Source organism: Pinus tabuliformis, chromosome 3_1 (genome assembly GCF_031772625.1).
Source record: "Pinus tabuliformis cultivar Carrire ecotype Pingquan chromosome 3_1, CPIR1, whole genome shotgun sequence".
Lineage (NCBI taxonomy): Eukaryota > Viridiplantae > Streptophyta > Pinopsida > Pinales > Pinaceae > Pinus > Pinus tabuliformis.
Genome location: NC_142301.1, coordinates 293,619,901 through 293,633,293, shown reverse-complemented (window position 1 = coordinate 293,633,293; position 13,393 = coordinate 293,619,901). Strand labels below are relative to the sequence as shown.

Genomic DNA, 13,393 nt, shown 5'->3' with positions numbered 1-13,393 from the left:
TTTGACTCATCCACCCAACCAAGTGGGTATATACCAGAAGTTTATACATGTCAAAACAAGAACATTACGTCATCCATCCCATGCATAGTGGGGAAACAAAATAGGTCGTTTCATGACCTTGACATTAAAAGATGACATAGACACCAAACATCTGAACCAAGAATATGATAGTTATCAGCAACTATCATTAGCATCATCTGTCAATCACCATCCAGACCAACAACCATGATCCCCCCCTAAACCTGTTCCACCTGAATAAAAAACAACTGTGAATTTGTACCAAGATCTTCTAAGATAATGCCAACAATGCATTATTAGAAGTATATTCACCCCCTGAACCTGTGCCTACTCCTTTCATCTTGAGTTTGGCCCACTGATTTTCTTCAAACCAACATATACACGACTGTATCCACAGCAACCGATATATGTATGCGGATATGCTTCATGAAATTCGCGTATAACCACTTTTCTCTGAAACAGATAAGTTTTAACAGCAAGATGATGCATCAACTACTCCCAGCTTTTGTCTGAGATATTCAAATGTCTCTCTGGGCAGTGGTTTGGTGAATATATCAGCAACCTGTTCTTTGGAGGGAACATACTCCAATTTGACCTTTTGTTCAAGCACTTGTTCACGTAGAAAATTATATTTGATGGGTATGTGCTTGGTCTTGGAATGCATGATTGGATTCTTTGAAACATTGGTTGCACTTGTATTATCACATAGAATGGATATGGGTGGAGTACATGTGATCTAAATGTCTTGCAATGTTTGCATCATCCAAAGGAGTTGTGTGCAGCAAGATGTAGCAGCCACATATTCTGCTTCAGCTGTAGATAATGCAATTGAACTTTGTTTCTTGCTGAACCAAGACACTAATCTGGAACCCATATAGAATGCACCACCACTAGTGCTTTTTCTGTCATCAATGCTTCCTGCCCAATCTGCATCTGTATATGCATGAAGTGTAAGATCTGTATCTCTAGGATACCATAAACCAAAATTCTGTGTTCCTTGAAGATATTTGAAAATCCTTTTGACTGCCTAAAGGTGTGATTCCTTTGGATTGGCTTGGAATCTTCCAACTATTCCCACTGCATGCATGATGTCTGGGCGGGTACCTGTTAGATAAAGCAGACTACCAATCATGGATCTGTAGGTTGGTTGATATACTGCTGTTGATTCATCATTTGAGCTGAGACTGCATCCTGTTACCATAGGGGTACATACTGGTTTAAAATCTTCCATGCCATATTTTTTCAAGATCTGCTTGAGATACTTGGTTTCAGATAGAAAAATACCATCTTTATTTTGTTGAACTTGTAGACCAAGAAAATATGTGAGCTCACCAAGCAGGGACATTTCAAATTCTTGTTGCATTACCGAAGTGAAATTTTGACTCATGGCTTCTTCATTGCTACCAAAAATGATATCATCAACATACACAACAAGTATTAGCAATTTATCATTGTCAATCTTTGTATATAGATTGCTATCAACTGATCCTTTCAAAAAACCTTGTTGATAGAGGTATTTGTCAAGACGGTAATACCAAGCCCTTGGAGCTTTTCTTAGACCATAGAGAGATTTTCTGAGTCTGCATACAAGTTTTGGATCATTTCCAAGGATGAATCCATCTAGTTGCTCAATATATACTTCTTCTTCTAAGTCTCCATTAAGAAAGGCAGATTTTACATCCATTTGGTATACTCTGAATTTCTGAAAACTAGAAAAAGCAAGGAACATTCTTATGGCTTCAAGTCTAGTAACAGGTGCAAAAGTTTCTTCAAAATTTATACCTTTTTGTTGAGCATATCCTTTACAAACAAGCCTGGCCTTGTTTCTGATAACTTCACCATTTTCAGTCAGCTTGTTTTTGAATATCCATTTGGTTCCTATGATATTCTTATCATGAGGTCTAGGAACTAATTCCCAAGTATTATTCTTTTCATTTTGCTCAATTTCTTCATTCATGGCATTGACCCAACATTCATCTTTGCATGCTTCATTTACATTTTGAGGTTCGATGGAGGAAAGCAATGCTAGATAGCTTGAAGCTTCTGTAATAGTTATTCTTGTCTACCCACCTGCCTCTTTCTGTCCCAAAAATTGAGTCTCTGGATGATTTTTCTGAACATACCTGGATGGAGTCTTTTCTTCTGTCGTTATCTGTTCTTCTGTTGCTTCATTGGTTTCTTCTTCAGAATTAGTCTGATTTCCTTGATCACACATTTGACTGACACTCAACAGGTTATGCTTTAGACCATCAACATACATAACATTCCCAACTTTAACTTTTTCTTTTAAGATAACAGATCCTTTACCTTTTATGACAGCAGGAGTGTCATTTCCAAATGAAACCTTCTTTTCTTTTTCTAAGGCATTATATGACTGAAGTTTTTCTTTATCACTTGTCATGTGTTTCAAGCATCCACTATCGATGTACCATTGATTTTCTTGTCCTTCTACATGCAAGGCTATACCACATCTTTTTGTTTTTGGTTCTTTCTTTCTCCATATTTTGGAATTTAATGAAGTTTTCTCCCTCTGAGATGTTTGCCGAAATTTTCTCCTGCATTCAGATTCTTCATGACCAAAGTTGTTGTAGATATAGCATTCTATTTCATTTTCAAGAAGAGAAAAGTTATTGTAGGTCCATTTCATGATCCCCATCACATTCCTTTGATTTCGTGCTTCTTTAGTCATGATGGTCTTGTAAGTAACACATTGAGCAGCTTTGTTTCCAAAGTTATGACATGAAAAACATTGGCCATTGAAGAATTTCCTGCGATTATCGAATCTACTGACCTAGTGATTGTAGTTTCTATTCATTCTTGAAACAGATTGAGTATGATTTACCTGAGGTTGGTTGTAGCTTCTGTTTATCCTTGAAGTAAATTGAGCCCGATTTACCTGGTGATCTGCTTTATGCCTTTGTTGTCGATTGTCAAACTGCTCACTACTCTTCGTCGCATCAAGATAGCTTTTGGAGGAGGTTGACGACTTCTGTGCTTGGGATGCTTCTTCAGTATATCCAAGACCTGTCTTTGTCAGAGGATAATGTTGCACTTTGATAATTTCATTTAGGGTTTCTGATTTTTTAGCAAATCTAAGATTGAGAGTTTTTGTTTTCTCAATATCCTTTCTTAGAGCCACAATTTCACATTCTAGTTTTTCATTGTGTTTTTCTCTTTCAACAAGTTGGAATGTCAGAGTATCTATAATCATGTTCTTTTCTTCTAAAAAATTTTGAGTTTAGAGATTTCTTCATAAAGGCCATCTTCATCTAAAGCATCCAATAAATCATCATCTTCAAAAGCCATTAGAAGTCTATAGTCATTACTATTTTCATCTTCATCACTATTTGATAAACCATCGCTATCTTCATGCGTATAGTATCTCTTCTTACTTACACTTTGTTTTCTATTACATTTTTTTTATTCCTTACCTTTATCAAGCTTGTCTTTATGAGGACATTTGGCTGCATAATGACCAACTCTTCCACAAGCAAAACATTTGAAAGGTATTTTACCTCTGAATCTTCCAGAACCCTCTTGAAGATTCTTGACAAAGTTTGCTTCTTCCTCTCCTTCTGAAATATGTCCTGATTCATTGAGTTCTTCTCTTCCTGAAGCTTTGAATGTGGCTTCTCTCATATTTGATGGACCTCATTTTCTCATTTCGAAAGCAGTTAAGATTCTGTGCAGCTGTGTCATAGTAATATTCTGAAGATTGTGCTTTTCTTCTATGGCAGAAACTTTTGATTCAAACTTAGTAGACAAGGATCTTAAAACCTTTTCAACTAAAGTAACTTCTTTTATCTCTTCACCCAAGTTCTTCATGCAATTAACAATCTCATCTATACGTAAGAAGTAACTAGCTATACTTTCATCATTATGCATTTTGAGAGTTTCATATTGAATTATGAGAGATTGCAGTTTTGCACGTTTTACCTGATTGTCTCCTTCATAGCTTAGAACGATCTTGTCCCATATTTCTTTGGCGGTTTTGAGCTGCATAACTTTGAAAAATTCTGATTGTGACAGACTCCCCAATAATGTATTGACAACCTTAGCATTGGTTTCATATTGCTTTTTACCTGCCGTATTTGTAGGAATTGTTGATGGAAATGTATATCCTCCTTCCACGATTTCCCAGACATCTGTTCCAAGAGATTGAAGATAGGTTGTGGTTCTTACCTTCCAATAAACAAAGTTGCTCCCATCAAAGATTGGTGGTCTAATGGATCCCTCTCTTTCATAGTTACTCATGATGATAGATCTTCCTTCAAGCGATCAAGCTTCTTCTGAAGGACCTGCTCTGATACCAATTGTTGGAAATAATACTGAGAGGGGGGTGAATCAGTATTATCAAGTCAATAATATTTCATTTCCATAATCAAATTCATATACGCTACTTCAGTTAACGAAACTTGCATGTATACGCAACTGTATTTAAGGCAACTAGTGTATACCCTGCAAACTTATAATTTAGTTAATTCATCATATGTTGATTTTTAATCTGTGCATCAGAACTATATAAACAGTAACTAGGTGCAGTAAAAACATAACAGACAATCACACACATGAACACAAGATATAAGGTGGAAACCTAATGTGGGTGAAAACCACCTGCTGCAATCGTCTCTATCTTCATTTTAATAAGAAACTTCTTTTTACAATTTTTGTACTGGTGCAGTCTTATACTAGTACGCAGGCTTCTACTTGCAGAAGGCTACAATCTTCTCTCGTTCTCCAGCCTCTCCTGGAAGGGAGCTACAACCCCCTAGCTCTTGTACTAGCTGATGTGTTTACTAGTACGTAGGTGCTGGCCTACAAAAGGCTACAACCTTCTCTTTTCTTCTAGGGACCACGTTTCATAAATTTTCAGACTGGATCCATCAATAACATCAATCAAACATCAAATATATATGTATCAACCAATCTCCTTTGCACCAACCAAAACTGAATCAATCAATCACTTCTCAGAATGCTATAACCAAAATACAGCAACAGTAACCAGAACCCAATCCAGAACCTAGAATACTCCAACAACAAACAAAAGTAGCTAAAGCATATTTTATTAGGTATACACTACTTCAATGTGTCGAACCTGCGAACAGACATTGTTTTCTCAAGGAAAACCTGCGTATACGTTGTTTTGATATGCAGAACCAACATGTATACGCGCCTTTGCTAAAGTGAACCTGCATACAGATCTGTAAATGATGATTTAAACTTTACAACAATTCTAGACGTCAGCTATACCCAGATCATCATATTTACAAATTACAACATGTGCCAATTATTCAGATAAAAGATCAAGACCACACAAAGATACATCTCTTCAGGCCTTAAGATATTGACCGATTATTAGATCTTATCCTTCATCAAGTGCTAAGGTTCATCCAGCTATGCACCATAACCCAATAGCCTGTATTCTGGATCTTTCTCTTCATCAGATATTCAATGCTTGAGTGTGCTTGCCTAATGATCTTCTCCTCCTTTTATAGTCTTAGGCCTTACTCAATACCATGGACCAAAACTACTTAGAACCAATACCTTGGACCAAATACCTGGGGTCAACACTTCGGACAAGATACCTTGGAACAATACCATGGATCAAAATACCATGGACCAAATACCATGGACCAAAATTAAGTTTTCCAACATGTACGCGCCTTTCCTTTCGTGAAAGTGCGTGTGTACGCTATATGCACCTTTTGGTCTGCGAACCCACGTGTACACATGACTTGGTCAATGGGGAACCTGCGTATACCTCTCTTTCTTCATTCTGTGAGTCTTAATTATGATCTGTCATCTGAGTGAGTTGCCATCAAGGACAACACCTATGTCATAGTGCCAAATCTGTATCATAATGCCAACATCTGAAATCACTGCTCCCTCTTAGCGAGGACTGTGCTCTGGTAATACTCCACACTGAGCATTACCCTGATTATCTAGCATCGGTCCCTGTGTTAATGCTATGCCTCCCTGCCCAACATCCTCTGCATTGTTGCATCCTGCACTGTTGTCCATGGCCTTGCCACTGCCACTGTTGCATCTGAACGGTAGCTCCCTCTACATCCCTGTTGTTGTTGGTCCATACTCCCAGCACTGCATCTGCACTGCAATTCCCTCTCATCATGTTGCATCGTGTTGCCCATAGCACTGCCACTGCTAACTGTTGCACTGCAACTCAGTTACTGAGAAGTAAGTAACTTATCCACCCAACTTTGACATCCTTGTTAGACTATAGACACTCTCGATGTTGAAGCTCCCTCTATCGCTAACAAGTGATCCCTCTACCGACCTCTGCAATGCTGCAACAACTCACTGCATCTCGCATTATTGCAACGTGCTAGCCTCGTGTTGTCCCTCAACTCCTTCACTATAGCACTCTCTATCGCTTCATCCACATCCGTCTCTATTGACATCCGCTAGTCCTGCTACTCTCTCTTCGAGGCTCCCATAGCAAGGTATAATCCAAAAGGTTGGGTACCTCAAGGATCTTGCCCCTCATCGCCTGTAGTCCTCTTGACTACAGCTCAATGTCTCCCCACTTCTTCTGTAGTGGCACATGAGCACTCATGGCACAATCGTCATCCTCCTTGACTTCTTTCTCTGCCTTCGCTGGCGCTGCCTTAGAGTCAGGCGCCTCTCCCTTGTTCTTCTTCTTCGGACACTGGTTCACATAATAACCCAGTTCCCCACAGTGGAACCACTTGACCTTGGAGAGGTCCTTCTTCTTTCTCTTCTCCTTCTTTCCCAGAGATGCTAGAGCCGCATCCTCTTCTTCCTCCTTGTTGATTCTAACCCCCTTTCCAATATTCCCCACCTTGATCACCCGTTTGATCTCTTCTTGATGAAGAGTCTCCCACAGTTCCTCCCAATACAGAAGGCTTGTCCTACCCAGTATGCTTTGGACAAATACCTGTCAATCCTTTGAGACTGTGTTCAATGCAGTCCTCACCATCAATTCCTGATCTAGTGTGGCCCCTATGGAAGTTAGTTGGTCACGGATCTCCTTCAATCAACCGAGGAAGACATCTATCTGCTCTCCCTTCTGCATCTGGTATGACCACAACTGATTTTCAAATAACATCTTCCTCTGCATGGAAGTATGCTGGTACAATTTCTTCAAGGCATCCCACATCTCATTTTCCATGTCCTTCTCAGCAATATGTGGCACCACATGATCCTTGACCCCATCAAGGATGATGCACTTCACCCTGGCCATTACCTCCTCGTACTTCTCATTTTCAACTGGGTCAACTAGGATCGCTATTGTTTTCAAGGAGAAGTCCTTGATGCGATATCTGTCTAGAATGGATAAGATCTTGGCCTTCCAGACCACGAAGTTGGATGCTCCATCCAACCTATCCTAATCTCTCAGTCCATTCACAGCCATTAGACTGCTCTTCTTTTGACTCCTCCGAGTCTCTCTACTTCCCTCCTGAAAGTCCTATGTTTGACTCCTACTGTTTCTCTCAACTTCCCGTCTGGAAGTTCTTGGTTCGACTCCCTCTGAGTCTCGATTTCCCTTCTAGAAATCCCTCTGCCAATGTTAAGCTACCCCACTATGACCGTCTGTGTAACTACACTACTAATCCAGATTCCTTGGCTAGAAATCTGCCTCGGCAACAACTCCCTCCACCTTGGTCTTGCCCTGTTAGGTACTGTTCTGACCACAATACCCCACCAGCTTCACTCCGCAAATTACCCACAACCTCCTATACCCCAACAACTGAAGGATTGAGCCACTTTGCTCTGCGCAATCCTAGCACCGGCAAATCATCTCCCCCCGCCAACTTCGTCATCCCTCCTGGCCTCTACGTGACCCTGATTCTGCCTTCCTTAGCCTCTATGCTGCCTTTCTCTGGCCCAGAATGATAACACAATCTCTCTACGTCACTCCTTCCTCTATTGCATTTTGCATGGATCATCTTTGTCACTTGGGACAGTTGAATCTGCTGCTACTGCTCTACTAGCTGATGCATTCAGTTATCTTGTGATTTGCAACTACGCTCTGATACCATGTTGGAATTTCTAAGTTTAACCCGTTAGAAATTCTTCCTGTACTATCTGATTTGTTTCTTCCTACTTGTTTAATTACTTAACAAGTTATTTACCATGTAAATATTGAAGATAAACACAAGTACAGTATCAACATCTACTGTTAGGTACTGTTCTGACCACAGTACCCCACCAGCTTCACTCCGCAAATTACCCACAACCTCCTATACCCCAACAACTAAAGGATGGAGCCACTTCGCTCTGTGCAATCCTAGCACCGGCAAATCATCTCCCCTGCCAACTGCGTCATCCCTCCTGGCCTCTACGTGACCCTGATTCTGCCTTCCTTAGCCTCTGTGCTGCCTTTCTCTGGCCCAGAATGATAACACAATCTCTCTGCGTCACTCCTTCCTCTGTCGCATTTTGCATGGATCATCTCTGTCACTTGGGACAGTTGAATCTGCTGCTACTGCTCTACTAGCTGATGCATTCAGTTATCTTGTGATTTGCAACTACGCTCTGATACCATGTTGGAATTTCTAAGTTTAACCCGTTAGAAATTCTTCCTGTACTATCTGATTTGTTTCTTCCTACTTGTTTAATTACTTAACAAGTTATTTACCATGTAAATACTGAAGATAAACACAAGTACAGTATCAACATCTACAGATCATCAACTGAAAGAAAACAAGCACACAAGTGACACCGTTATTTTTGGACCATTGTCCCCAGAAAAACCCAATGCGGGAAAACTGGTGCAGCTATTCAGAGGGTTTTATTATTATGCAGTTTTCATAATACAACTAGGGTGCCAGAAATGGCTCACCCAACAGAGAATGCCCTCGGCAGTAGTAGCTCTCATCGGAGACAGATTTTCCGGCTGATTAATCATCGATGAATGATCCCACAACAACAATTGCAGCTCCCACTGCTCTGCGTCACTCTGATAAGGACTGCATCACCTTTCTCGGCTCACCAGCTTCTAGTCTATACCACGAAAGCCTCCCAACATTGCCTCTTAGCCCTGCGTCAACTCTGCTAGCCTTTGCGTCAGCTTCTAGAGCTTCTGCATTAGCCCTTAGACCCTTTATGTCACACACATTGGCCTCTCCTCGCTCTGCGCAGCTCCTAGTTGCCTCTGCGTAGCACCCCGCTGCCTCTATGCCAACCTCTCCTAGATTTGCATTGTCTCTCTGGTACCAACTCTGCCTCTTTGCTATGTATTCACTTCCCCTCGCTGTTGATCATTGATTCTATCTCTCTTAGCAAACCCCGCTCTAGAGAATACATCTCAGGTATAGCAATCGGTGGTAGGTTTCCCTCTCCCTTTCTAAGAATTAAGTAGTTAAGTAGCATTGCTTTAATAATTTAAGTATAATAATAATAATAATTAATACTTAATTACGACATTTACAATAATAGCTATTTATTAGTAACTATTATAAAAATTGGTATTATTAAGTACTATTTAAAAATAATAAAATTAAAAAATAAAAAATAAAATAAAATAATATAGTTAATTATTAGAAATTAGAAATTAAAACATTCAATCATCATTTATTAATATTAATATTAACTTTTTATTAATTAATTATGAATATTAATATTAATATTAGTATTAATATTAAAAATTAATATTATTTAATATTAATATTAATTAATTAATAATTATTAGTCATTAGTCATTAATTATTTATATTAATTAATTTTTAATTAAAAAATAAATAAATAATTTAATTTTTAATTTTTAATTATTAATAATGAATATATATGTATCACTAATTTTAATTTTAATTTTAAAAATTTTAATACAACACTCTTATATTAATATTATTATTCATTAAATACCATTTTATAATAAATTTTTCACATTCTATTTTATAATGAACACTATACTAACATATAGTATGTATATATTAAATATTAAATACAAAATACTAAAATTACTAATACCAATATATACTGATATTAAACAGTTCACATATTATTAATAATATTAAATGCTTATATGAATTAAAATTTATAATAATAACTACTATATTAAAATCAATTAATTACTAATAATATTAAAACTAATTAAAAGGTTTTATAATAATGATTAACATAATAATAATTTATAATTATTTGAAACAATTGATATTAAAATAGCGGACATTCATCTCATCCTTTAATCTTCTCCCCTCATTACTATTTAATTCCCTCAATTTAGCTCTTCTTCTATCAAGCATTCAAGCGTCTTGATGATAGATCCTAGTTGAGATTTGAAATGTTGACGGAAAATAAGTTATACCGTGGATTCTCCGATAACTACGTCTAATGATTAATCACTCTGGTGTGTCCTCCAACTGACCCTCAAGCCTCCTCTTATACTTTTCTCCTTGGTCCATCAACAGCTGAGATTAAATCTCTAATCAACGGCTAAGATTAGATTTGGCTTGATCCATGACTTTTGGAACCTTCTAACCCAGTTTTATATTAATACCCATTAATATTTTATTTTTCCTAAGTTTAGACTTAGGAACTCCATTAAAAATATTAATTATTTTAATATCTCCCAAACCAGTTAGAATTTGCCCAAACCATTTCTAGGTCTTGGAGATCTCATGTGCATTAGTATCTCCACCAATTTTCATGGCTAGAGCACATCCGATGCTACCTCAAATCAACAATACGAAAAACACTTGGAATAAAAAAGCAAAATCACTTTAGACCATAATTTAGGGACTTGGATTTCATTTCATGATTTGGGAAAATGACAGAATTAAGCAATACACTAAGAGAAGTGTTATTAGATTTCTTACAACTTTGTCCAAAGAGAACTTTAGGATTCATGCTTCCTAAGTCCTTAAATGAGGATCGTTTCTCTCATTAGAGACAGGTTCTTTGTCTTCAAACAATAGTATATTTTATATTATGTTAGTCCCATTTATCCGTGGAGGAAAAACTGAGCCTCCAGATTTCTTTTCATAACTCTTATATATGTTTTCTATCTAGTTGCTAACTTGGAAAAAGATTTGGTCAGTGGGCTCACCATGCACATCAGAACCTATAGCCCAATTCCTATTTAATTGTTGAATGAACTTTACCAATTCCTTCATGAATATATAGACATAGCTATTCCCCTGTACCCTATGACCTTACACTAGCAATTCCTAACAAAATCTTGGTATTATATTTTGATCTTGAAAATATTTAGCTAATACTGACTCTTTCACTAGGAAGCTTGTCTTTTCAACAATCACAACACTTGTTTTATTTACTATAACCAAAATAAAGTGTTGATTGCCAAAAGAAGGTAGTACAGAATGAATATAATCATTATTATTAAATGATTTTTTAGACAAAATCTCATGACCATGTAGAGAAATGATTTTTCTTGTGATTATTAAATGATTTTTTATTGCTTGCAGATATTCTGGTGTGTGGTTGATATCTCGTTGTGGCTTACTATTGAGAAAAGGATACCATGTAGAGCACTGGGTTCGTTGTATCGGTATCCTTGTTGGCTTTGGAGTATTAGCCCGGATGTTTTCTTTTCTTTGTTTGATTGCCTTTCATAGGAAAAGGCAAAGATGATTTGCAAATCAAATTCACTAGGAAAAGGTTATATGTGTTTAGTTATTAGTTTAAAAATGCAAGGGATAAATTCTTCTATGTTGAATCTATATCAAATCTATTAATGCCACTTTTACAATGCCTATGTTTCCTTGATTGCTAGTTGTACCAATGCCTATCATATGCTGACTTTTGTTTCATTGTTTGTCATGTAAAGTGTTGACTTATACCTTGTCTGGTCTTTAAGATTGTAATTTAACATCAATTGAGATTTCTACTCAGAAAACTTGCAACCTTATGTTTTCAATGTCCAATTAGTCTTACTTAAGGTCAGCAAAGTATGTTCCTCAACACAAAGTATAAGAACATGAAAGTATAGACTTTGTATGTAACAAAAGAGTATCATATATGATGTGTTCATCTATCATCATTGGTGGCTTATCCCATTCAACTTGTTCTACCCAATAGTTGAAAATAATATGTTGGCATTTTTAAACTTATTTTTTACAACCACTTTTCTCTCAATTGCTATTTAGGATCCGCCTCTGGTTTGGTTAAAGATAATAGTCATAATTAGAACTTAAAGATATCTAAATAGTTAGATAATTGGGACTTATGCAACCAATTATTCTCCTACCATATAATGAGACTGATACATTGCATCATCTAATAATAATAAAGAATCAATATACTATTTTCTCATTTTAATATTGTTCTATAATAAAGAATCAATTTACTCTTTCTCATCCTTATATTATTCTTTTTCACAATTGTGTAAAAATCACATGGTATGAAAGCCATGGTGTGGAGAAATTGCATTGTTGTGATCAAAGGGGGCACCAAGGGACTATAATTTCATACACATTTGGATGGATGAATGACTACAAAGACAAGTAATTCATGTATTACACTCTGGTACTATATCATAGTTCATGTCACTATTTAAAATAAAGTGTGTTTTTCCGTGAAATAAAAGAATATTATAAGCATTGTTATAGGTGTTGGAACATATTTGGATGCGTTACATAGAGAAGAGAAAGCCCTAATTTGTCATGTCCTTCATGTGTTGATTAGAGTCATCAAAAAGGTTGTATATGAGAATTGAACCTCAAATTATTCTTAGAATTTTTTTTAGAGAAGAAAGGACACAGTGGGAAGTGAAGAGCCCAGTGGTCAGGTCCATGAGAGGAATCGAGTCGTCTTGGGATAATGGTGTAGCCCTAGGGGAGATAGTCGTGAGCCAATAGATATAAAGATAGTGGAGACACAACAACACATGATTTATGATTAGGAAAATTGATGTAAAGGTGATAATTGTCAAAAACAATAGAAACCAGGACACTACTGGGGGGGTGAATTAGTAGTGTGGCCAAATTACACAATTCTTCACAGATTTCACTTTTTAATCTCTTTAAAAATTATTCATGGATCAACAACACAACTCAATCATGTATAACATCATAAACATCAAGCGCATGAGCAACATATACACAAGATGCCAATCTTATTTTTATTACAAGCTTCAACTTGATTACATCATGGCCCCACAAGCTACCACTTGTCGGTTTATCAATTGCTACTTAAAGGGACTACTTCCCCTGCTCGTTTATTAGCTACCACTGAAAGGGACTGCTTCCCCTACTCGTTTACTATTATTTGCAGGAAGGGACACTTGCCCCTACTCATTTATCAGTTTCTGTTGAAAGAGACTCTTGCCCCCAAATATTTACTAGCACGCACAACAATGGAAACATCTACATGATGCCCTAATCCATTGGCAACACAACAATGGAAACATCTACGTGATGCCCTAATCCATTGG

General features: G+C 37.1%; 1 protein-coding gene across 2 annotated transcripts in view; it reads left to right on the top strand.

The window, feature by feature from the left end:
* LOC149186940 (ABC transporter G family member 28-like) overlaps positions 1–11,694 on the top strand; it is a 581,368-nt gene extending 569,674 nt beyond the window's left edge. For both annotated transcript variants that reach the window (XM_089412709.1, XM_089412708.1), the window contains exon 14: positions 11,427–11,694. In XM_089412709.1, the coding sequence (XP_089268835.1) occupies positions 11,427–11,592 (166 nt within the window). In that variant the 3' untranslated portion in view covers positions 11,593–11,694. The remainder of the gene's footprint in view (positions 1–11,426) is intronic.
* The last annotated feature ends 1,699 nt before the right edge of the window (positions 11,695–13,393 follow it).